This window comes from Cydia amplana, chromosome 6 (assembly GCF_948474715.1).
Source record: "Cydia amplana chromosome 6, ilCydAmpl1.1, whole genome shotgun sequence".
Classification (NCBI taxonomy): domain Eukaryota; kingdom Metazoa; phylum Arthropoda; class Insecta; order Lepidoptera; family Tortricidae; genus Cydia; species Cydia amplana.
In genome coordinates, this window is record NC_086074.1 from 5,506,669 (window position 1) to 5,532,209 (window position 25,541).

General features: G+C 39.0%; 2 protein-coding genes across 2 annotated transcripts in view; one reads left to right on the forward strand and one right to left on the reverse strand.

Moving 5' to 3' along the window:
- Nucleotides 1–425: 425 nt before the first annotated feature.
- Nucleotides 426–14,843, reverse strand: LOC134648655 (pre-piRNA 3'-exonuclease trimmer-like). The gene is made up of 11 exons (XM_063503144.1): nt 14,626–14,843; nt 14,294–14,528; nt 12,658–12,809; nt 12,053–12,188; nt 11,040–11,368; nt 10,433–10,560; nt 9,607–9,749; nt 7,847–7,933; nt 2,113–2,201; nt 1,576–1,674; nt 426–526 (listed from the first exon to the last, which is right to left on the reverse strand). Exons 1-11 carry the CDS (start codon nt 14,751–14,753, stop codon nt 463–465), a joined length of 1,590 nt encoding a protein of 529 aa, XP_063359214.1. The 5' UTR covers nt 14,754–14,843; the 3' UTR covers nt 426–462.
- Nucleotides 14,844–17,115: 2,272 nt separating this feature from the next.
- The window catches only part of LOC134648669 (uncharacterized), a 38,062-nt gene continuing 29,636 nt past the window's right edge, over nt 17,116–25,541 (forward strand). The window contains exons 1-3 of the mRNA XM_063503165.1: nt 17,116–17,423; nt 17,873–17,972; nt 18,246–19,318. Of these exons, the coding sequence (XP_063359235.1) occupies nt 17,273–17,423; nt 17,873–17,972; nt 18,246–19,318 (1,324 nt within the window). The 5' untranslated portion in view covers nt 17,116–17,272. The remainder of the gene's footprint in view (nt 17,424–17,872; nt 17,973–18,245; nt 19,319–25,541) is intronic.

Consider the following 25,541-nt stretch of genomic DNA (forward strand, 5'->3'; position numbering starts at 1 on the left):
GTTTAAATTGTCGTAGAGTCTGTTCGGAAAGAGAAGTCGTGGAATGTATAGGGTTGGGCCCCATACATTCCACGACTCTTCTCTTTCCGCAGACTCTATGCTAGTGTAAAATTTAGGCCGTTCTAAACATGAACTTAATGTTGACATCCTACAATTGAATTTAGAGATTCACTAATCAGTGTTAAACATGTATCCCTTGCATTTTTTGATCTTTACCTAATATAATAATGTAAAAACATTTCAAGAGAGAAAAAAAATGGAATGTTTTTAAGCAATCGATAAGGTATCCGATGTTAAAGTAAACAACATAATTAGAAAACAAGATTTATTCAGTATTTTTCTTTTAGATTTTCCTTAATAACTAACAATTGACGGAATAACAAAATTAACTATTTTGTGCCTCCTTTGAAAAATATTAAATTGATGCGTAGTAATAGGTATTTAGACGTTATTTATACACATTTATCCCTTTACACTCTTGTGGAGAACATATAGCACCAGGCTACCTGTGATGATGGCACTACTCCTGAAACAAAAGATAAACAAAGTAGCACCTAACATATCCTAGTTTTAACAAAGAACGACATCACTAAATGACCGAAGTGATCCACTCAGTGGACGAATATAGTTCCATAAAGTTGTTGCGAATTTTATACCTGCACCCCTAGCACATGATTGGCGCGACAGTATCTCGCGGCGAGATAAACTATACCCGTCTTTTTCTAACTGTGTTTATAAAAGAGGGACGGGTAGTCTATCTCGCCGCGAGATACTTACTGTCGCGCCAATCATGTGCTAGCCCGGCTGGCAACATTAAGTCAAACTACATCGATAAAAAAATATTATAAAATAAGATTTTTATAAAGTTGTAACAAACTAAACAACGGTGATTAGGACTTACAGATAAAATAACTTGAACACATTGTTTCACACGGTCACATGTCTTGAATCACATGAACCGAAGCAACCACTATAATTAAAAGACAGGTGTTTTACTTCTCGTCGCCATATTTTGGCGTTTGCAACCAGATGTGAAATCTAATACAAAAGTAAACTTCCTTGACAACGCAATTAGTATTAACATTCTTCGCATTATGTTCCGCAAAACAAACGATATTCTCCGTTTCGTATTTTAAAAACTAGCTACAATCTATATTCGTATATTAACTACCGAGTCTTTGGTAAGCAAATCTTTTAAGTTTAATTTCAATTATTTGGAATGAAAGCATTGTGTTCTTGGTGGTTCACGAGGATGCATTGTGCTCGGTTCTGTGGAGGCAGTACGCTTGTTCGTCACCATCATGATATAAAAATACGGCTACTACTTTTAACAAGTGTGGTTTATAAACTCTTTGTACGCCACGCCTTTTATTGTATAACGCACCATCGGAAATCTTATTGGAATGCGTGAAGGTTAAACTATAACCGTGCGTGTCTGCGGCCGTCTTTGGCGGTCAAAGGGGTAAGGGAAGTACCAGTACGGAAACACTGCATCTGCCAATGTGTATTGTGTTTACTATACTGAAGTCTGAGACACATATGTGTGTGTAAAGTTTTGTCAGATAAAGTACTCACCACACTGCTACCCGCGCCCGCTTCGAGTGTCTATACACGTTGTACATCGATATCTTGTACTCTCGACTGTCTCGGAACTGACGGAGGATTTTATCAGCTCTGAAAAGTTACAATAGAATGCATTTCACATTGCGTGATTACAAACTTACAGTACGTTCAAGTAAAATGATGTACGTGCACGATTACATACATTTTAGACCACTTCGTGCGTCTTATTTTTCCTTTAGCTCACAATTTAGTGAGTTACCGGGGTTTGACCCTGCTGCAAGTTACCACTAATGATTACCTACTATTGAGGCACTGCTTATTAATTGTATAATCTAGATTTTTGTAGTTCAGCTTTTAATTTAGCCATTATTATTAGATGTGATTTATACATAACTAAAGGGGACAATACTAGTATCAGCCTGTCAGTTAAACGCAAAAGGTGACCGCTCCGAACAACTGACAGGCCGATATCGTCCGGCGAACTGGTAAACTGTGGGTTACGAAGTTACGCTTGTCTGAAATGGAACGTTAAAGGAGTGTCCAACTTACGTGTACTGCGAAGCGACGGCAAGCAACGCCGAGCGACTGTCATGCGGCTTCACATCGACGGATCCTAGTCCGGCCAGCAGCGAAGCCAACTGTAACAAAAAATGCTCCTGAGTTTTGGATCATATTCACTATTTTAATAACAAAACTTCCGTTGGACACAGACATAGTAACGACCTAAAATACGTGAGTGACCCGTTTTAATTATATTCATATTCACTATGTCTAAGAAACTTGCTACAAAAGATATGGCGATCACGCGGGTTCTCATCTTTTATCTCAATTACCTACTCAATGCAAAGAAATACTTCTGTACAGTCACCTGCAATAATATGTTACACAAAGAAGGCCGCAAAAATATCTGACGATCTAATTTGTAGAGCCATAAGAGCGTGTCACATATTTTTGCAGCCTTCGAAAAGTAACATATTATTGCAGGTGACTGTACTTTAATAAAAATATTATGTATGTTTAAAATTGTACTCGTCAGATCCCTGGGGTTGTCTCTAGCTATTTTATACTAAAATTACACTGCAATGTTTTTCTATCGACACAACTTTAATGTTTCGAGGTTTTAGTTGGAGTCTGCCCTTAAAAATGTAGTTTCTGTGTGAATTTATTCATTGTGTTTACCCTTGACTAAAACGTGTAAAAAATCGATATAAAAACTATAAAAAGTACAATTTTGCGTTAGCTCCCTGTTTTCTTTTCAGCGTTCATGTTTGTATGTATATGTATACCTATGTGAGTTTCTTTATGATATAAGTAGTACGACGACAATATCTGGATAAAATAAGATACGCGTCATTAACGGAACAATTAGTTTATTGGCATGAGGTAGCAATTCTGCCGCGCTAGACGTATCCGCCGTATCTGCATTTGAAAAATCATTCAATTTTGTACCTTAATGCATAACAGTAAGGCAAACAGTTGACTGAACATTCGAAACTAGAAACGAATGGCGGATATGCTAAGCGCGGTTCGCGGACTGTGTTGAGTGATAGGCATGCCCGTTGGATTTATTGCCCGTTGGCTGATCGCACGGATGCCGAAAGTGCAGCGGATGAGGGACTCGTCTGCTGGCATGTCTGGCAATTTGTCCTTGTCAAGTATAGGTACTATGAATCTAAGAAATGCATATACATAAACAGGAAGGTCATGGCTCATGGGGTTACTTGCTAGCTTAAGCTATAGCTATACTGACATCACTTTAGTCTTCTGAAGTTTACGAAAATTGAGGATTCGTTATAAAACAACCTCTAAAATATCGAACAGTGCATTGTTATTTTGTTAAAACTATAAAAAAACTAGCTGCTTCTAAGCGTAACATACCATGTTTAGTTTAACAAAAATAAAAATGGTTAATAACCATTCGTCATATCACAGAAGTAAGTATCACGTGTGAAAATATTAACCTAAAGTTACACAGGAAAACATGAAGGTAACCTTAAACAGCGTAGGTACAAATAACACTTATAGGCGTTCTTGCCACAGTGGACACGACTCTAGACCTAATAAAATGTTTGTTTATTATAATTTATTATATACGTAAGCAAAACTGCATTGCCCTGATGTCTCTTGCCTCGCCCCGATCCACTACCGTTGCCGCAGCAACCTACCCCGCACCGGGCGAATACTAACGGCCACATTACTTTAGCGAGCTGTTTCTAATCATTAAGTTACATTTCCTGCAAGATTTCTGTACCATCGTGCGACGTGGAGCGATGGAATATTTACGGCGTTGGCATTGATCAATGCAAATATAGATGTATTATTTCAATGTCAATTTCAAAATTAATTCTCATGCGACAATAGTGTCTTGTGAGTCAAAACTCTTTAATTCAGATCAATTGGTTACCGATTTCTTTATCTAAAATCAATAAGAGCTAGGGACTAGGTAGACATAAGCAGTTTAGGTGCGATTGTATAAATATTTCCTTTATAGCAACCTGATTATATTTTAATGGTGGTGATTGCTATTGAGCAACTGGCATAATAATGCCATTGTGTTATCTATCTATAGCCTGCTGCGACACCGACGAGACCATCGCAATGATCTCCCGCGGCCGGCGACCGCTCTAGCATTCGTATTTATATACCAACCTTATATTAACCTTGACAGTGGCATGAAAAATGACCATCCGTACATTTGAGAAATCAAACACCGTCCAGCTGATTAAAAAAACCGGCCAAGTGCGAGTCGGACTCGCGCACGGAGGGCTCCGCACCATCAACAAAAAATAGAGCAAAAAAATTGTGTTTGTTGTATGGGAGCCCCTCATATTTATTTTATTTTATTTTTAGTATATGTTGTTATAGCGGCAACAGAGATATATTATTTGTGAAAATTTTAACTGCTCGCGATTTCTAGCTATCGCGGTTCACGAGATACAGCCTGATGACAGACGGACGGACGGACGGACAGCGAAGTCTTAGTAATAGGGTCCCGTTTTTTACCCTTTGGGTACGGAACCCTAAAAAGTATGCTGACACTAAAATAAAGTTTTCCCCTGACAGATGGTCATTATCAATCAGTTTTAACACTTTTAACTGGGGTGCACTAGTGAATGTGTGGGTTAGTTTCTGTGTGTGTTTTCCGTTGGCGCGGGTCCAAGCGGCACTTACCTGACTTTGTCACTAACACAGTGTTTCTGTGCTCCCATCTTGTGAACAGGTGGGATTGCGTGACATAAACTTGGACTAAACCGGTTTTGAAAGTCGCATTTCTATTTTGGGAATACTTTTCTTAGTTTGCGTAGGTAACGGTGACGCAGGGCTAGTGAAGTGCCCATTGGTTATTAGTGGGAAAGCGAAGGTGACTGGGCGCTCTTTACAAGAACTGCATTTTCAGATAGGTCCGTAACTACCGAATAAGTACAATACAATACAAAACTCTTTATTGCACACCTCACATACACGTAGTTTACAATAAATGTACAATAACATAAACAAAGACAATAGAGGTAACAACAGGCGGTCTTATCGCTTAAGAGCGATCTCTTCCAGACAACCTTTGGGTATCGGAGACAAAAGAATTAGAATATACGGTAGGTGGCGCAAAGAAAAAATATGAAAAGTCGAATTGAATATAACCAAACAACACAAAACATTAATAAAGATAAACATACTTAAATAAGTATAACCATAAACATACATCTAGACATACATACATAAAAGCTATATATTAAATAAAGAAACAACAGTGTCAATTATTATAAAAATAAAACTAAGGTAGGGAAAGATAGTATTCCTTAAGCTTTGATTTGAAGGAGGTAATAGATTGAGAACGTCTTAACTCAACAGGGAGAGAGTTCCATAGTCTAATGGCCCGAAAAGTAAATGAGCAATTATAAAATTTGGAAGAGGAAGATGGCACAGATAGGAGCAAATTTTGAGAGGATCTATGAGAATTAACATAAGGGAAACGCTCTTTGAGATAGCGGGGAGTTGCGGGATTAAAAAGTATAGAATAAAGAAAAGAAAGTATGTGAGAGTTACGACGATGACGGATAGGGAGCCACTTGAGTTGGGATCGGAAACTGGAAATATGGTCATATTATGGTTAAGTACCTAGTTAATTCTAATTTAAATCTGCTTGAGGCGTGTAAACATAATGGAGATTCGTCGGGTTCGGGCGGCTTCGGTGGCATAGTCAAGCGACAGGGCCGATATCCCAGACCGCTGGTCCGAATTATATTCGTAGTTGGGCTATAACTGCGAAAATCGAAGTTCGCAAATTGCGGGCATCTTTTTCTGTCACTCTAATTACGCCTTCAATTTGCGAATTTCGGTTTTCGCTGTAGGCTATCTGTAATAGCTATCCATTTCGCAGCAAGCAGCCTACGGGACTCACATTCGTTTGCTGTTAAAAAATTGTATTCCAAATCTTCGTATGTTGGCATCTATTATTTATTGCACGTAAACTAAAAAAAACCGGCCAAGTGCGAGTCGGACTCGCGCACGGAGGGTTCCGCACCATCAACAAAAAATAGAGCAAAACAAGCAAAAAAACGGTCACCCATCCAAGTACTGACCCCGCCCGACGTTGCTTATCTTCGGTCAAAAATCACGTTTGTTGGGTTATTCCCACTAGTTACCACCAAGTTGTTACCAGTGGTAACTACTGGGAATTTTTTTCCCACCTTTTACCACTGGTAACTACTGGGAAAAATTATTCCCAGCTATCACGGTTCGTGAGATACAGCCTGAGGGTCTACCGCGAACCACGTTCGACGTGTTGTCTCCCTGTCACACTTACGTACGAATTTACAAGTGCGACAGAGAGCCAACACGTCGAACGTGGTTCGCGGTAGGCCCTCTGGTGACAGACGGACGGACGGACGGACGGACGGACAGCGGAGTCTTAGTAATAGGGTCCCGTTTTTACCCTTTGGGTACGGAACCCTAAAAAGTACAAATGGCATTCTCTTCCAGTCAACTATTGGGCCAAAACCGTTTTACAGTTGCCCACTAAAGGGTTAAGCGCGCCCGGAACTCGTGACGTCTATATTTGTCGCTCGAGACAACGCGGACGCGGACGGGGACGGAAATAGCCGCTTGTTTAGCGTTATGCAACTGACGTCCGCCGCCAGATTTCTGCTTATATGACGATGTACTTACAGTACAGTTGACTAACAGTTGATAGATCTTACATCGTCGGAATAAGGTTTACGAACAATTAACTGTGACAACGATGTTTGTTTTGTAAATTTGAGGGTTCCGTACCTCAAAAGGAAAAAACGGAACCCTTATAGGATCACTCGTGCGTCTGTCTGTCTGTCCGACCATTCCCCCTCCCCTTTATTTCCGAAACTACTGGGTCTAAAATTTTGAAAAAAAAAAATAGTTGTTTACTTATAGATGACAGGAAAACCTATTAGAAATGTGCAGTCAAGCGTGAGTCGGAATTAATGTACGGAACCCTAGGAACGCGAGACCGACTCGCACTTGGCCGGTTTTTTTTAAATAGTCACGGTCGGGAGAATGCGGCGTGGACACCTTTCGGGAAGCGGTTGCGATATAGCCGCTCAATAGGAAGAGTTTAGATGCAGTTAGGAACACATATATGTACTACATATAAATTGAACTATTAAATCTCTAAAAACCGTGTTAGTAAAAACTATTAAGTTAAAATTTTCAAAACCTCTACTCTATACTCCCAAAAACTCTACACTCCAAGGAATAAGCTCTATATTCCAAAAAAAAACCATTTATGCCAAAAATACCTTACATCATTTTAGAAAACAGCTGATACTCTTCAAAATACTGGGCCGATTTCTATAAAACATAGCTAAGAACCACCGCAAGGATACCCGCTTTCACGAAACCCGCATCAAAATCGGTCCATCCGTTGGAGAGCTACGATGCCACAGACAGACAGACAGGCATTGGCCTCAAACATATAACACCCCTTTTTTTGCGTCGTGGGTTAAAAACTGGTTGAATTCGTAGCATTTTTGTGGCTAGGTCCCGTGTTGAAATAATCGGTACGAGCAATTTCAATGTGGTAAATTTTATTAAATCCATAGAATAGCATTTGTAAAACACTTGTATAAATTCTTATAGCGTTATTCATAAACGGTTGCTAACTTAATCAGTTGATGATGATAATCGTAGCAGACTTTTATGAATAACGCCGTCATAATTTATCATTTCAACTAAAAAACATATTCTTTTACGGTTACGATGGGTAATTTATGGGACGTTGACCCATGTATTATTAAAATGAGTATGTTACCTTTTCGACGTTGAGAACCCGCTCCTTCAGGGCTCTGACATGCAGCCAGTCGGGCCGCTGGCGCGGTGGGTCGTCGCCTTCTAGGTTCTATAATCATATGAAAATTATACGAGCACAGAACATTATTAAAGAGGTTAGAATGGCTATCGCGCGCAGTTAGTATCGGAATCGGTGTCGCCGCTCGTTCCTCTCCACATTTACTAACACTCGCGCAACGGTAGTAAAAACTTGTGTGCGTGGTGAATGGATACGCCTCCTTTAGACAGATTTGATGTCTGGCTTCTTAATCTGAAGGTTATTGTGGCGCAAAAAGGCATGTTTACTTCGTTTTCGGTCAGCGCGGGCGAGTAGCATGCGAGCGTTTGCTCAAAACCGGCGGCGACACGTACCCTGCTCGCATCGCCATTCTAACATGTTCTGTATATACGAGCTTAGCTTATTTGAAGTAGGTAGTCTTGGAATGGAAGTATGAGAGAGGAACCTCCGTTGAAATTTAAATTCTTTCCCGGTCATAATAAATGATGATGATGTTATCCTGTTGTCCCTCATCAGCGACAGGGATATCGAAAGGGATTTCCATTCTGCTCGTAATAAATAAGCTAATAAAATAGTATTTTTTTTTGTTTCTTAAAAATGGGCTTACTCATGGCCACAGACTAGCCGAGGCGAAGACGTGGCCTATGATGGAGCGAGTCTGCCCAGAAATACTTCTTTTCAGCATCGTTACTATCCCGATAGGCGCTACTGATGTTCATCGCTAGTCAGCTGTCGCCGCCATCAGAAAGTCTTGCCAAGGGCGGCTACTGCCGACAGCTACGCCAATGCAATAGGGACTTACGCGGGACTCCGTAAAGCTCAATTTCGCTTAAACAATCCCGATCGCCTGGCGTCAGGGGCCCGACATATTCCTTCGCCGCCTGGCGTTCAAAAGGTTACGGCGTTATTCATAAACGGCTGCTAACTTAATCACAGTTGGTTATCGTCGTTTGTCCCTATCTGTCGTTATGCCATAAACAGGGACAAACGACGATCATTAGCTGATTTTAGCAAAAGTTAAAAGACTTTGAACCTGTCCGCGACGCCCCGCTCGACGCTGCATTGCCCGCAAACTTGCCCGCTCGACATTCACCACATGCAGCGTCGACTCAGGACACTAGTATGAGCTTCCTTTGTTTGACATGCACGCCGCACGCCCCGCCCCGCTGCACGCCCAACTCGAGCGTGCACTCAGGCCTTAAGCTTTGGATTCCTCCGAAAACGGTGCCGTCATATGACAGCCGTCATATAGCGGCCGCAAAAGACGGCCGTCTTTACGGTGGCGACATGTGGAAAGTACCACGGCGTCATAAGTTCATAACACACCGTCATCCACCAAGGTCAAAGCGGCAAATTTGAAAAATGTAGGCGCGATGGGATAACGTCCCATAGAAAATTTGAATTTCGCGCCTTTTCCTACTGGCAAGATTTGCTTGATCATCTATAATTTACTTGGACGATGAAATATCATCAGAAGAGGAAAATAATCGTAGTACGGAATCATTTATTCAAATCTCGTGTCATTTATTCAAAATGGCGTCACCGCTATCTAATAAAACGTTCACGAAACTATCGACACCGTCATGACGGCCGTCATCTTCTAGGAAACCGCGCCATCTTGTTTACATAGACAACGTTCTAGTGGCGTCAGTCAACGCTATATAGCGGCCGTAATATGACGGCACCGTTTTCGGAGGAATCCAAAGCTTTACACTTCGACATACCATGTACAGAATGGCGCCCCGTATGACGTTCACCTTGCCGCTGTAGGGAGAGAGCGCCGCGAGCGCCTCCGACGGCCCGACTGGTCGGAACTTGCCGATGTTCTCACACGCCGCCCAGTGCCCGAGCCGTATGAAGCAGTAGCCTGGAAAATAAATAACGAATATTCAACTCTAATGGTATGAAAATAAGGACTATTGTGCCAGTAAGTTGAATTTGCAATATTAGTATAGCAGGTTAATGCATTTATAGTCTGTCAAGCTGGATATGTCAGTAGCAATGTAAAGCAAACTAAAGTAGGTATGGTGTATGGTATCCCTAATAGGAAACGAACAAAAAGCAGCAATGTACATCGAATAACGATGAAAGCAGCAAAACAGTTCCATAGATAAGACATAAATGACACGCGATTTTCGAACAATTCAAACGTAGTGCGATTTTTCAAATTTTCCGCCTTTTTCTACTGACAAGATTTGCTTGACCAAGAAACACATAATGTCTCATTCTCATTATGAACATTATTCTACATTTAGCAGGAGGCAGTTAGCAACCTGAAAACCTTGCTAGGTTTCGTGGAGGAGCCGAGGTGGTCAGAGCAGCGCTACCAGGCGGCAGAACAGGCAGGCAGGCAGAGAGCCAGGCAGGGAGGCAGGCGGTAGAGGTAGCAGTAGACTGCAGGCAGGCAGGCACAGATACAAGCAGGGAGGCAGGCGGTAGAGGTAGCAGTAGACTACAGGCAGGCAGGCACAGATACAGGCAGGGAGGCAGGCGTTAGAGGTAGCAGTAGACTGCTTGCAGTACCAACAAGTAAAATATTAGTAAAATTACCTGAACAATAAGAGTCCCAGCCCGCTTCATGGTAAGTTTGCTGCACATCAAATGGCGTACTCAGCTTTATAAGATTTACTCCATTTTGTAATTTCTTGCATTTCGCTTCTGAGAAGAATTCATATAGGCTAAAAATGAAAACAATTGGTTAACAAATAATACATAAAGTTGATGATTTTTAAGGCTAATTTTGTTAAGCTTTTGACCGCCAAAGACGTCAACTGACGCGCGCGGGGTCAGTCCAATATCAATCTTTGTGCATTCCGATAAGGTTCACGATGACGCGCCGCGCACGGTAGATGTGGTGTTCAAAGGTTTAACCTGTCCTTGGGTACTCAGCTTGCAATGAAACCTTGCAAGTTTTTGACGTGCTTTGCCGTTTCTGAATGAGCTAGATAATTAGAATTCCTCCATTTAATTAATATAACAGTACATTATTGTACCATCGAGCTCCTGAGGTCTGATAATGTACATAAAAAACATAACTTACTAAAGCTGTCATTATGGATATGGAACATACATCATACAATTTGGATTTTCTTGCAGACAGTAGGACCGATATTTGAATCAAGAAATATCACTATTTTTAATTAAATAGGTGACTTACTCTTGTAATGCATTCGATTTCCACACTTCATCATACGACAATTTCTTCGCCATAACATGAGAAATATATTTCGTATCAAACATATTTGGAAACATCTTGTGAATATTATTTTTGAATGTTGAATATTTCTTAGGTAACGGTCCTATAAATTGATTATGAAGTAGCACTGTATCTATAAATATGTTGTGGCCGACTATGGGTTTCTGGTATTGCTCGAGCAGTGAGATGATTTGAGAGAAGCCCAGTAGGTGGATCATGAGGTTTTCTTTTAGAATGGCCAGCGGAGCATTGTTAGCGCCTTCTACGTATTTATCTTTGTATATTAATACCTGCAACAGAATGGTTTGTGAAGGTGCATACACCACAGTTAACTGTTGTGGAGCAACACTGTGATACACGGTACATTAGGTTTATTATATTAGTAAGTAAATCTCAAGTGTTTTACAAGGACAGGGCTTGCTAGCAGCTCTAGATGCCATGCCGCGAAGCTGATCTCTTTCTCTTAAAGGTCTAACTTTTTAATAATGTTATTCATACTTTTTTCACATTTTTGAACGAATCGGGAAGAAGAGTGTTCACTATCTGAACCCATCAAATCCTACAGACTTGGTATTGTTTCCTATGCTTACCAGAGTTTGCCAAGACTAAACTCAATTCTTATTTAAAATTTTTTTTATTTCAAAGTCTGTTTTTGGTTAATAAATATCGATCCATGGAAGTTGAGGACTTATATCTATGACAATATTGTGTGTCGCTTTTATAGCATTGTAGTGTGCACGCACACTCTCTCACATGTACCCTATATATATATACCCTAGCATAAGTATCATAGATCAGAATAAACCAATACTCCAGAGATAGTGTTTGTCTTTACGTCCTACACCACATGGCGATCCTGCACACTACACCATTATTCTAAATCATTTATTGCACAAAAATGCGAGTCATATTTAAATGCTACTTTAAAAAAAGTTTGTGTGATAAATGATTATAACTACAAGCTTATAAATTACCTTGTTACTATTACCTAGGCTATCCGTGGTGAGGACCTCGGGGAAGCGCAACCTGATCTCATTGTGGAGAACATATCGGAGCACTGGACCCTCTACATCTATATACATTGTGTCCTCTTCATTGTTGCTCAACCATCTGAAACATAGGTTCATGTATTATGTGTGTATAATTATAAAAGCAAGATTTAGATAGGCGTGGTGTTGAAAGGGTTAATCAGGCCCGGATTTAGAGACATAGGGCCCCTAGGCACTTGGTATGGTACTTAGAATTCAGAGGGGGCCCCTTCTCCATCTCAAAACTATTGCTATATTGCCAGGGCCCCTAGGCCTTGTGGGCCTAGGCGGAAATCCGGCGGAGGCCCTAGAGTTAATAATATGTTATACCACACCTTTTTTCTTCATACAAAAAATACCGGTATTATTACGTTCTTTGGTTTATTATTTCATTTTTAATGGGACAATCTAATAATACGAAGTTGTTACCTAAACACATGATTCAGTCCTACGTAAAGAGCATAAAATAATTAAAAATATTGGGCTATCGGGTTTACAAAAAACCTGTTCCGAGCCCTGACCAAATATACACAAAATCATAAAGTGCATACTTAGAAACGTCAGAGCAATGGCTCTGCAGCAGCTTCTCATCCTCCATATCCAGCATGCGGGTGAGGTTCTTGAACATCATGTTGTCAGAGAGGTGCTTCCGCACCTGGACCTCCTCTGCTTTGCTGAGGTATGGGATGCCGTCATATGTGAACTGGAATTGCAGAATTATGAATTAAAAATTTAACAATAACTGCTTTATAAATCGTATATCGTTTTGACGACTGCCCTGGCCTAGTGGGTAGTGACCCTGCCTGTGAAGCCGCGGTCCTGGGTTCGAATCCCAGTAAGGGCATTTATTTGTGTGATGAGCACAGATATTTGTTCTTGAGTCTTGGTTGTTTTGTATGTATTTTTATGTATTTGTATATTATATATATCGTTGTCTGAGTACCCACAACACAAGCCTTCTTGAGCTTACTGTGGGACTTAGGCCCTTCTCTCACGAGGCCACTCTCAAGCGATTTGTGTTTCGTACGCGTATCCTACGCGTCGCTTGTCAGTACCCGCCATATTTATTTCCTACGTTTCGCACACAACGAGACGCGTCGACGAAGCGTTTGATATCAGTCGCATGATACTGTCTTGCTGATCGCACGCGACTCGAGTCGTATACGCGTTGTATGACCAAGATGGCGGCGGAACAAGTTTTTAATATAAATTTCGTTCAAGAGGTGGAAAAGTATCCACGTTTATATAATTATAAGCTGCCTGATTATGTAAGAAAAGACCTAGTGTGACCTTGTGTGTGTGTGTGTGTGTGTGTGTGTGTGTGTGTGTGTGTGTGTGTGCTTGTGTGTGTGATGATGTGAGAAAGATGTAGGAGAGATGTTATGTGGTTGTGTGTTGTGTTCTTGCAATAAAAATAGAGCAGAAGATTGTCTTCATCGCTGGAGCTAGACATTGTCGCACCAACGTTGTTCCGCAAATGACACAAAATAGTCTCATTTGCGTAGCACCATGTGCGGAAACGAGTAGCATACCAGTAGGCGATCATGGTTTGCATCTCAGTCAGCATTTGAATAGTCTCGTGAGAGAAGGGCCTTAGTCAATCTGTGTATGAATGTCCTATAATATTTATTTATTTATTTACATTCCTTTTATTTACATGGCATCTCTATCTAGCATACCTGCACATGTTTATGGAGCCAGTATATGGTTTATAGTGAGTTGCTTTTTGAAACAATCTATTCTAAATGTGCAACATTCATGATAAATTTCCATTTTATTGGATAATTGTTATAATTAGTGGGAAGGTGAGATTTGCACTTGATTCCCAATAGTTTGCCAGTTGTAAATAGTTTAACCTAGAGCATAAAAGTGTGATATCTCCAATCTTACCACACCACACTATAGTTCGTTTTTTTTAGCATTAGAAATAAGGTAAACAATCTTGATTAGTCTTTTAATTGAAAAACACATTTTAAAAATAAGTTACGGCAAATATGTAACAATTATGAATCTAATACGATTATTTATATTCTTCTGCTTTCATAAGTAATAGTTTTTGATTTTTAAAAAGCGTTTTTCAATTAAAAGACTTGTCAAGATCGCTTACCTTCTTGCAAGTTCTTTCTAATGCTAAAAAAAACGAAGTATAAGTGTGTTAATGGAAAACAGCAACATGTATATATTTACCTTGTTAAAGTTAAAGTTGTGCCGACAAAGAAACCTGAGTGTGGAAGCCTGGAATATGAAAGACTGGTCTACATCTCCAAATGCTTGCGGACAGAGATGGAAAGTATATCCCGTTGCTACATAGGTATCATGTTCGCGGTCATACTGGAACATTGTCAATCCCACTTGTGTCATTATCATTCTACCCACTTCAGATTTTATTTTGTCATACCGTTCTTCATTTGTATCAAATAACCTGAAATCACAGAAAAACAAGAAATAAATAAAAAGAAAGCTTATCTGAATTTAAATAATCTGATGAAATGTGTTGTGTCTGAGTAAGATATTATTACCGGTGTTTGAAGCACTCTCCTGATAATAAGGCCGTGAACTCCGCGTCGAAGCCCACAAAACATGACTTCTTCAAGTTTTTACTTATGTTATCGAATTGTTCGGCAAAATTCTTCCTTGTAATTTCCATTTTAGTTGCAGTCCATTTGCTTTTTAGACTATAATTTAAATTGAACCTAAACACACAAACATATATGAAATGTTGTAAACTGTTGACGGAAATTATTTATACAGCTGCGAATATTAATAAGTTTATTTTCGTAATACAAACTCCGCATTATTTGCAGATGAAAATACTACCATCTATGCAGATGAACGACACTAATGACAGATGACAGCGTCAAACCGTCAAATTATGTTGACTTGTTCGATTCACGTGCCGCTGTCAGTTTTAGTTATTTGAGGTACTAAAATTAACACCATTAGAACTTTAAAAGAAAATAAGAGTAATATTGAACTACTGCAACTATGATAATCTGCAACAAATCAGGTTGTAAAGATTATAATAACTTCTTACACTGTATTTTTGTTACGGATTATGTTAATTATTTGGATGGAATCATTCATCGAACGACCATCAGGTCGTTTATAAATGTAGCTCAAATATCTAGCATTATACTCTGGCAAACCCACTTAGTAGAAAAAGTCGCGAATTTCCAATTGTCTATGAGAGGACAACCCTTCACGCCTAAATTTGTTAAATTTGCCGCCTTTTTCCACTGACGGAAATGGCTTGCCAAACTAAGTATAGGTACCTACTTATGTTCGATTCAAGCGCTTCACACACCTTACATAATGCAGTAGCTGTTGAGGACAGGGATGCACCTAATCTAATAGCTATTGCAGCTATACTATAGTAGCATAGCACTTCATTAAGATTCCGTACCGTCAACGTCACCGTATTTTGAGCAGCGGTATGGCCGATCATTAAGAGGATATAGCTGGTCAACCAAATCTTGTCAGTAAAAAAAGGCGCGAAATTCAAATTTTATATGGGACGATATCCCTTCGCGCCTACATTTTTAAAATTTGCCGCGTTTTTCTACTGTCAAGATCTGGTTGACCAAGTTTAGCTACACTGCGGCCGCTTCTCCATACAAACGTAGTCCTCATTTTCCTTTCTGAATATGGACATTATGGGAACTGTTTTACAGTACATATGGTGCTACTTTCTGGCACTAGTGCGTAAGTAAGCACTTTTCGTTGCTATGTCAAATATTTAAAGGGGCATATGTACCGTAAAACGTTGTAGGTTTCGAATTTCCTCTTTTCCGCACTTGTATCGTAAATAACTATTGTATGTGTCAAAGGACTGTCTAATTTCAAACATAGACAGAGAGAATCATACTATCTTTGTCTTACACTACCTAGTACTGGCACCTAAAAGAAAATGATGAGTATAGTTTTTTAGGGTTCCGTAGCCAAATGGCAAAAAACGGAACCCTTATGGATTCGTTATGTTTGTCTGTCTGTCTGTCCGTCTGTCCGTCCGTATGTCACAGCCACTTTTTTCCGAAACTACAAGAACTGTACAGTTGAAACTTGGTAAGTAGATGTATTCTGTGAACCGCATTAAGATTTTCACACAAAAAAAGAAAAAAAAACCAATAAATTTTGGGGGTTCCCCACACTTAGAACTGAAACTCAAATTTTTTTTATCATCAAACCCATATGTGTGGGGTATCTATGGATAGGTCTTCAAAAATGATATTGAGGTTTCTAATATCATTTTTGTCTAAACTGAATAGTTTGCGTGAGAGACACTTCCAAAGTGGTAAAATGTGTGCCCCCGCCCTGTAACTTCTAAAATAAGAGAATGATAAAACTAAAAAAATAATTATATGATGTACATTACCATGCAAACTTCCACCGAAAATTGGTTTGAACGAGATCTAGTAAGTAGTTTTTTTTAATACGTCATAAATCCCCTAAATACGGAACCCTTCATGGGCGAGTCCGACTCGCACTTGGCCGCTTTTTTTTGTTCCTATTTACTGACAAATTAGTTTGATTAACTATAGGTATTTTTTCTCGATTGTGGTACTTACTTACGTATCTAAAATTAAGTTCTTTTTTTAGTTAGCAACACTAACTTGCTGAAATGGGAACAATCCTAAGGTATCAAAACTACCTACCTCTAAATCTAAAAACCGTTAAATATGAGTAGGTTGTGCGTATGACGGACATTAGGCGCAACCCGCACAACCCTGCAGCTAGGGCTGCTAGGGTAATGGGGTGACTCCCCATTAAGCTTCATGAATACTCGCAGATGTCAGGTTTACCAAATCCGCCACTGGGTTTACCTGAATGTAACAGTCGCTACTAACTAATGGAATCGCCATTATTTTGCCGTACAATTTAATAAAGATTATATAATAAGTTACATAATGGCACAGTGAGAGTTTACTTCCGAATTGGAACTGCAAGACAGCACCAAAGGCCGAGGTGCTCTTCTATGTTGCAAGCGCACGACTGGTTCCCACTTCCCAGTCACCACTCGCTGGTCGACTCGCGTGGTCGCGCGCAATGGCCGTTTGAGCATTAAGGAAACTCCGTTCACTTTCGTTTGATGCCGAAAATGTAAACGAGCCGTTAATTAAGGCCATTCAAATTTTATAGCGTTACATTTAAATTGAGCGAAGAAACCAAATGACCATGGAGTCGGAGAAGAAGTTGATTGACACGTGCGGTGCGCCGATGGTGAAGCCTAATTATATGCTCATGTCCTTGCAAAGGATATTTGTGTTGAGTGTTATTATAGCGTGTGTGATCTGTGTCGTGTACTACACGCCGATGCCAGGTGGGTGATTCGCGCGAAATTTAGCGCGCGTTTTAATCTTTTAACCGCTGATTTTTCAGTATGTTCTTAGTATAGGGTGACTGCTATAGTTATTGGCCACTATAATAAATAGTAATTGGCCACTCTTAACTATAGTTCGTTTTTTTTAGAATTAGAAAAAAGGTAAACAATCTTGACCGTGTGTCTTTTTATTGAAAAACCCTTTTGAAAAAATAAGTCTATATATAAAAGTTTCCTGCCAGCTTTTTTACCCACCAAACAGTTACCTATCTTGAACTTCTATGCATTTAAGATTTCAAATATACATAGGTATCTATAACTTAACCTAACATGGTCGATATCACGCCATTTTTCATAAAACTAGGTATATATATGATAATTTATATGTCACAAAATGTCTTTAAATTCTAAAAATCAATCATTTACAGTGACTATTTTTGTCATTTCAGAGGAATATTTCGAGAACTGCGACCGCGAATGTAATGAACTGGATTGGCCTATGATCTGCCGCATAAAGCTGGTCATCGAAGTCTATAAGACTCTCAGCAAGTAAGTGTTGATTTAAGATGACGAGATACTTAGCTGAACTATCGTATCGTACTCACGTTGTTATTCTAGTTACAGTCGGCATCGATAATGCAAAAGTAAATTTCCAAATAGTTAGGTACTGTTATGTAGAAGCTTTTTGTAGTGATGTTTTCGCATGACTGGCATTATAATCTTTTATTTATCTCTTTTTATAAAGTTATAAAACCCACTGTACTTTAGAAAGCCGTTATGCAGCTATAACTAATTAATGCGTTTACCTCATTTTAATTGCAGATCATGTGGCAGCTGCACTGAAAAAAGCGGGGAGGAATGTCCTGCACTGTGTATTTCTGCGGACGGCCGGGAAAGAGGAGTTCTCACAATAAATAGAGAACTGCCTGCGCCGCCTTTACACGTTTGCCACAACGACATCCTCGTGGTGGACGTCGTGCACCGCGCGCCCGCGCACGCACTGGCCATGCACTGGCGGGGCCAGCCGCAGAAGGAAACTCCCTTCATGGATGGAGCCCCCATGCTCACTCAATGCCCGCAACCGGCGTACACAACATTCCAGTACAAATTCCGAGCATCAGAAGTCGGAACGCACATGTACCACGCGCATTCCGCCGCTGACGCTGCCGATGGGCTCGCTGGAGCCCTCATCGTTCGGCAGTCTCCGAAACTAGATCCCTTACGGAGACTATACGATATCGATGCTACCGAACATACAATATTTGTAGCGGAATGGGGTCACTCTATGGGACCGCTTGCTGAATTGAACTCAAAAATGCCCAATGCCGAATCTCTGCTAATTAACGGTAAAGGGAAAACGGCAGATTCTCCGGATATCCCTATATCAAAGTTTAAAGTTGAATCTGGAAAAAAATACAGATTCCGTTTGGCTTATGGTGGTGGTTCAAAGAGCTGCCCTGTAAAATTATCTATCGACGAGCATCAAATGAAAGTAGTCGCATTAGACGGTCACAGAATAGATTCCCAATATGTGGATTCTATTGAAATGGGAAGAGGGGAGCGAGCAGATTTCATTTTGGATGCAAATAAAGCTCCCGGCGTGTATAAAATCAAAGTTGTTGCTGATAAAGTTTGCCAAGAGAGCTTGGAAGGTGTGGCGGAGTTGGTGTATGTGAATAAAGGGAACAAAGTGTTACATGAACAGGACAAGCCCGTTTCCGAAGTGCGCGAGTTATCGACTGTGAGCAGTACTCGGTGTTCCCACGCGAGTGTGTTATGTTTGGACGAGCTGCGCGCGGCGGATAAACTTCCAGTGGAGTTAGCCGGAGCTATTGAGAAGATAATTTATGTGCCTTTCAATTATTCCACTAGACGAATTTCGGCGAAACGAGTTGGTGAGTATAATTAGAAGTAGTTTTTAATTAGGTTTCGAAACGTTGCCCCAGACAAACACATGTAGGTACTTAAATAGAAAATTTCACTAGCATTTTAACTATTTAGTCCACATGTTTACAGAAGCATATACCTACGGTATCTATTTGCATTACAGATTTGTTGTAACATAAGTAGCAAACATTTGCAACTCTCAAAGGAGTTTGTTTAAGTGATTTAACAACATTCAAAACATCAAAACACGCATTGCACTGAGGCATCACTAAATAAATTACGTTACGTTGTAACACTTGTAACCATGGCCGAACTAGGCTTCTTAGAGGCATTCACGCTTACAAAACATCACAAAGAACGGTCGTGTCGTCGACACACTGACTTTTGTTATTCATTCGGTTATTATATAGAACAGTGCCTTCCAAGGTCGTCTTTTTATATCTTTTTCTACTCCAGCACTTAAATGTGTCAATTAAATGACTGACAGTGATATCTAAAGCAATGTCATTTGAATGATTTGTCTATAGGCTCATAAGATGACTGCTAGCAGTCATCTTATGAGTATAATACAACTGCTTTATTTTTTTTAAAGATACAAGTTCCGATCATCTTGATTGAAAGAGGTATGTTTTCATTTATAATAATAACTCTTTTTTTTTTAATAATAACTCAATTTTTTTTAAATAATAACTCTTTTTTTTTTAATAATAACTCTTTTTTTTTAATAATAACTTTTTTTTTTTTTGCTGCAGCTGTCATAGAAAAAGTAATGTATGCAACAGCTCATATGTAATTGGTTCTTAAAATTCTCGGGTCTTTTTTTACAAAACTCGACTACGTCTCGTTTTGTAACTTCGACCCTTGAATTTTAAGAACCCTTATTATATCACTGTTGCATAAACTACTATTGAGCAGTAGGTATGTATGCGCTATGAAGTTAATTAACTTAAATGGTTTATTCATTTTATTCAACAAAAGAAATGGAAAGTGGTGAAAGGGGCAATAGGTACAATGTGAATTTTACTTAATATTCGTATAAAAATGAGGTCTTTAACTTAGCGTGAATGCATCCTTGTGTACGTTTGGAGGATGAATTTTTCAATAAAAATTACTAGGTTTAACACGATTTTTACGTTTATAAATGTTTTACAGAAATAATTAAAGTAATTTCAATATTAGTAATTAAACTTTTTTTGCGTTCCTTTAAATCTGTCCATGAGTGTAATAGTTAAAAACGTTTTTTTATAATTGCTGAACATAAATCCAACTTTTCCTCAAATTTATATTCTATTAAAATATCAGATCAATTTTAATAACTTTCGTTCAAATTCCGCTCCTGGCTCAAATCCGAGTGTTAACAAATTCTGTTCACTTTTTGCCAAGTTGCTCCCTTCTTGTTTGAAATTAATTTAACTGCACGACACGACTAGCATATATTATACGTATCTGATGAAAAGTAAAAAAAACTTCGCTTGTAACTTGTAACAGGCAGTTTCCCAAAAAATTTAAAGTTGCACTTTAACTGTTAAACAACTTGCTGGCGTTCATAATTATAGTCTTAAAATAAAAAATAAATGTAACTGTTATGTAATAATAACAATAAATCTTCATTTAACTAAAGCAAATTGCTATAAGACATTAAATTTACCGAACGAATGTCAGTAAATATTGGGAGATGTGGGTGGTTTAAAATGAAGAGCAGGTATTGCATCCTTAGAATGCAACATCAGACATCACAAATCAAATTAGATATGTCGGAGGCAGATCGTAAAATCGGCCATATCGAGATATTCCTAGGCACACCATGAAACGCCGCCATTTCATGATCTGACTAGCGACTACCAGCCATATCGTTCAAACATCAACGTTTGACGATTTGCCTAGCGACGTTTAGGCATATCAAATAACTAGAGTGTGATATTCCTAGGCATATCATGAAACGCCGGCATTTCATGATCTGCCTAGCGCGACCACCAGCCATATCGTGCAAACCTCAATGGGTGATATTCCTAGGCAGATCATGAAACGCCGGCATTTCATGATCTGCCTAGCGACGACCAGCCATATCGTGCAAACTTCAAGGGGTGATATTCCTAGGCAGATCATGAAACGCCGGCATTTCATGATCTGCCTAGCGACGACCAGCCATATCGTGCAAACTTCAGGGGGTGATATTCCTAGGCAGATCATGAAACGCCGGCATTTCATGATCTGCCTAGCGACGACCAGCCATATCGTGCTAACCTCAAGGGGTGATATTCCTAGGCAGATCATGAAACGCCGGCATTTCATGATCTGCCTAGCGACCACCAGCCATATCGTGCAAACCTCAAGGGGTGATATTCCTAGGCAGATCATGAAACGCCGGCATTTCGTGATCTGCCTAGCGACGACCAGCCATATCGTGTAAACCTCAATGAGTGATATTCCTAGGCAGATCATGAAACGCCGGCATTTCATGATCTGCCTAGCGACCACCAGCCATATCGTGCAAACCTCAAGGGGTGATATTCCTAGGCGGATCATGAAACGCCGGCATTTCATGATCTGCCTAACGCGACCATCAGCCATATCGTGCAAACCTCAATGGGTAATATTCCTAGGCAGATCATGAAACGCCGGCATTTCATGATCTGCCTAGCGACCACCAGCCATATCGAGCAAACCTCAAGGCTCAAAAGGAACGTAAACTTGTATTAAAAGGTACGATCTGGCAACACTGGACTCGGACGCAGCGCCATATAGAATGCAGCGCTACCAGTGGCAAAAAATGCAATTATTTTACGATGCGATCGATATGAATGAAGCTAGGAATTCGAGAAATACATTGCTCCCATCGATCTGCCGAATCTTTTATAAGACAGGTCGTGATATGCCTGAGTTAATTTTAGTCAGATCATGAAATGGCGGCGTTTCATGATATGCCTAGGAATATCTCATCAATTATTTTACGATGCGCCCGGTATGAAGCTAGGAATATCAAAGAATACATTGGTCTGACCGATCTGCCGCCTCTTTTATAAGGCAGATCGTGATACGCCTGGGTTAATCTTAGTCAGATCATGAAATGGCGGCGTTTCATGATATGCCTAGGAATATCTCGATATGCCCGATTTTATGATCTGCCGCCGACAGATACATTAATAATATTAAAGATAGAAACAAGGTCACGTTTTATATATATATATATATATATATATATATATATATATATATATTTTTTTTTCATTTATTTATTAACACAAAATATTTACATTGTAAAAATTATGACAGCGAACAAAGCCCCCTGAGGCTTAACTGCCGCTGTAATCGTTCTTATATTTACTCTTAATATATTATATTAAACTATGGAGTATTTCATTTCACGAAGTCGGCATTCATGTCTCTTATAATGAGGTGTTAGAGTCTAGATTCCGCATGCACCCCGTCTTCGTGATATGAGACACTCCTATAAGTGTGACGTAAATCGTAATATAATTTACTTAACTAAGATAAAGGGCTTTCAATATTTGTTTACACTTATGTGGGTTGTTACAAATATTATTATAAGTTACTTCGGGTAGTTCGTTTAGGGTATGTGGTAACAAATATTCCCATCGTCGTTTTCCATATGTATTAACACACTTTGGTAGGACAAATCGAGGCAAATAGGATAACTTTCGTAAATGTTGAGGTCTACAGTTTTTGTTTAGACTTCCTAGGTTTACAATCTCCTCATTGATTATTGCCATGTCAATTTTCTTGTGTATACTAATAATTTTACAATATTGTAATAATTCTTCATGGCTGTCTATTTTTCCGCTTACATTATTTGGGACGATCGTCTTTAATAAACTTATCTGTAGTCTATTTATTTTATTTATGTATGTTTTATACGTTCTACCGTAACTACTTAATCAATAATGGATTGTGCTAGCGCCAGATATAACATTCTGAGTATCTTGTAAGGTATCTTAAATTTTAACACTACCAATTTTGCCAGCACCGCTCTTAGTTTGTTACAAACGTAGTTTATATGTGGCCCCCAATTAAAATGATTATCAATAATTAATCCGAGGTACGTGTGTTCGGTGACGAGTTCTAGTGATTCACAGTTACATGGACCTTTCGTATTGTAAGAATTATTGTTATGCAAACATTGATGTCTGTGAGCTCTAATTACCGGCTTATATTTTTTGGACATATAGTTTGATTGAATGTTCATTAGCTTCGTTTTTGAGTAGTTCAAGACGAGACCCACGTCGTGGGCCCATTTGCAAAGGAGGTCAAAGTTATTTTGCATTAGACATCTGGACATATGTACATAAGACTTGTGTAACCTGTAATTGCTATTTGTCTCTCTATTTTTTAACAGAAATTATAGGTGATACGTTATAAGCCAAATGTAGGAAACATTTTTTTAAATAATGACTTATTTAATCTTGGTCGCATTTACATGTTGGCATGAGCGATATGCACTGGGCACAAATACTGATATCAAATCAAGATCATAATTATGCTAAAATTGGAAAGTGCTTCTATAATGATAGATTTAAAACAAGAAAAGTCTGCAACGATTTTGATAGCATACGCAGTGTAAGTGTTATATAAACGTCATAATTTCATAGAAGTTTGACGTTTAAAATAACACTTGCACTGCGAGCTGTGCTATCAAAATCGTTGCAGACTTTTCTTGGTCTAAATCTAGATCTGTTAAACTAAACTCAACTCCGTAGGTAACATATTTTAGTCGCCACATCACCGTATCGTAGGTAGTCATTTAACTTGTTACATAACAGTCTGTGTTACTAGGTCGGTATGATTATATAGCAACTTCCGTGGGGCTTTTGTGTGATATAAAAACAAGCAAATAAGCATGCCAAAAAATTCAAAGCGCCGTGGTTAGGTTTTTTAATTTTTTTTATTTGAAGGGGTTGTGCTCTTGCAAAATTTCACAAACTTCAAGTTGAGAGAAATATTAGGTATATGATGATTACAACAACGTTAATTTCATTAAAACCGACATGTAAGGTAAAACTTCATTAACCCTTTAAATTATGTATATACGTGCTATCCACGTGGGCGGACCCACGAAAACCTTATAAATCCCGTGTACCTAGTGTATATAGCGTGTAGCTTTGGAGTGGCATTCGTGCTTAAAAAAACTGTTATTGATATGGTATGCGCATCTCGCTCGCATGCACCTAAGCATGCGTATATACCTATATACAGGGTGGCGCATTTAGATCGGTCAGTATGGGAAAATCTGAAACTATAAGACATACGACGATCTCTTCTTAGGAACCATGTCATCGATTTTAGTAACAAGAAAAACTGCATTCATACATTTAAATTTTTTTATGTAAAATGTATTGAAAAAAATGGTGGCCATTTCGAAAACATACTAAAATAAATTAAAGGATATGAAAACAATGCATTTTATTCATTTCAGACATCATGTTTCATAGTAACATTTACTGCTTAAGACCTACACAATCGATATCTAAATAGAAATAATTTTAGATTTTTTTTTTCAAAACGTCCGGGTTCGATTCCCGAGCTGAGTACACATTTTTTTTAAATGTATGAATGCAGTTTTTCTTGTTCCTAAAATCGATGACATGGTTCCTAAGAAGAGATCGTCGTATGTCTTATAGTTTCAGATTTTCCCATACTGACCGATCTGAATGCGCCACCCTGTATATGCGTATATGCATATATACCTAAGTGGAGTGATATACACGGGTTAAGGATGTTATAAAAATAAGATGAACTTGACGTTAAATTATAAGTTCCAGTCAACCTCCTCAGTAATCAATGATTTTTTTTAAAGGAATTAAGTTACGAGGTCCGTTACATTGTCACTTTTACTGGACTTACTCGTATTACTTTGAAGTAGGTACTACATATAATTATTCAAACTGTCGCGCCATCGTTACGTAACTACAACAAAGTAATTAATCTTGCATATTTAATCTTACGCAGCCTGTCTATACCTAGACAGACAATAAACCAGTCATATAATACGTCTCTCGAAGAACTATTATATAAGCAGCTGTCTTTTTAACTCGTGTTTCTCGATGACGGCAAAAGTGGCCGAATATATCGTAACACATCTTTGTGATAGAAATAAACATGTGTCCCTGTAGGCTGTGTATAGGCCCCATATGCTGACTGTAGGATTACATTCACATATTTCTATTTCGTATCATATCATTCATAAACAATACAGAGATTTTGTTTGAGCGTTAG

Bases quoted from the DNA above. Each gene is read 5' to 3' on its own strand.
- LOC134648655 (XM_063503144.1), bottom strand. From the start codon at position 14,753: ATGGAAATTACAAGGAAGAATTTTGCCGAACAATTCGATAACATAAGT. The intron at 11,369-12,052 runs GTAATTTATAAG...ATTCTGTTGCAG, and splicing joins GCCTAGGTAATAGTAACAAG to GTATTAATATACAAAGATAA. The intron at 9,750-10,432 runs GTAATTTTACTA...TTTATTTTCCAG, and splicing joins CTGGGACTCTTATTGTTCAG to GCTACTGCTTCATACGGCTC.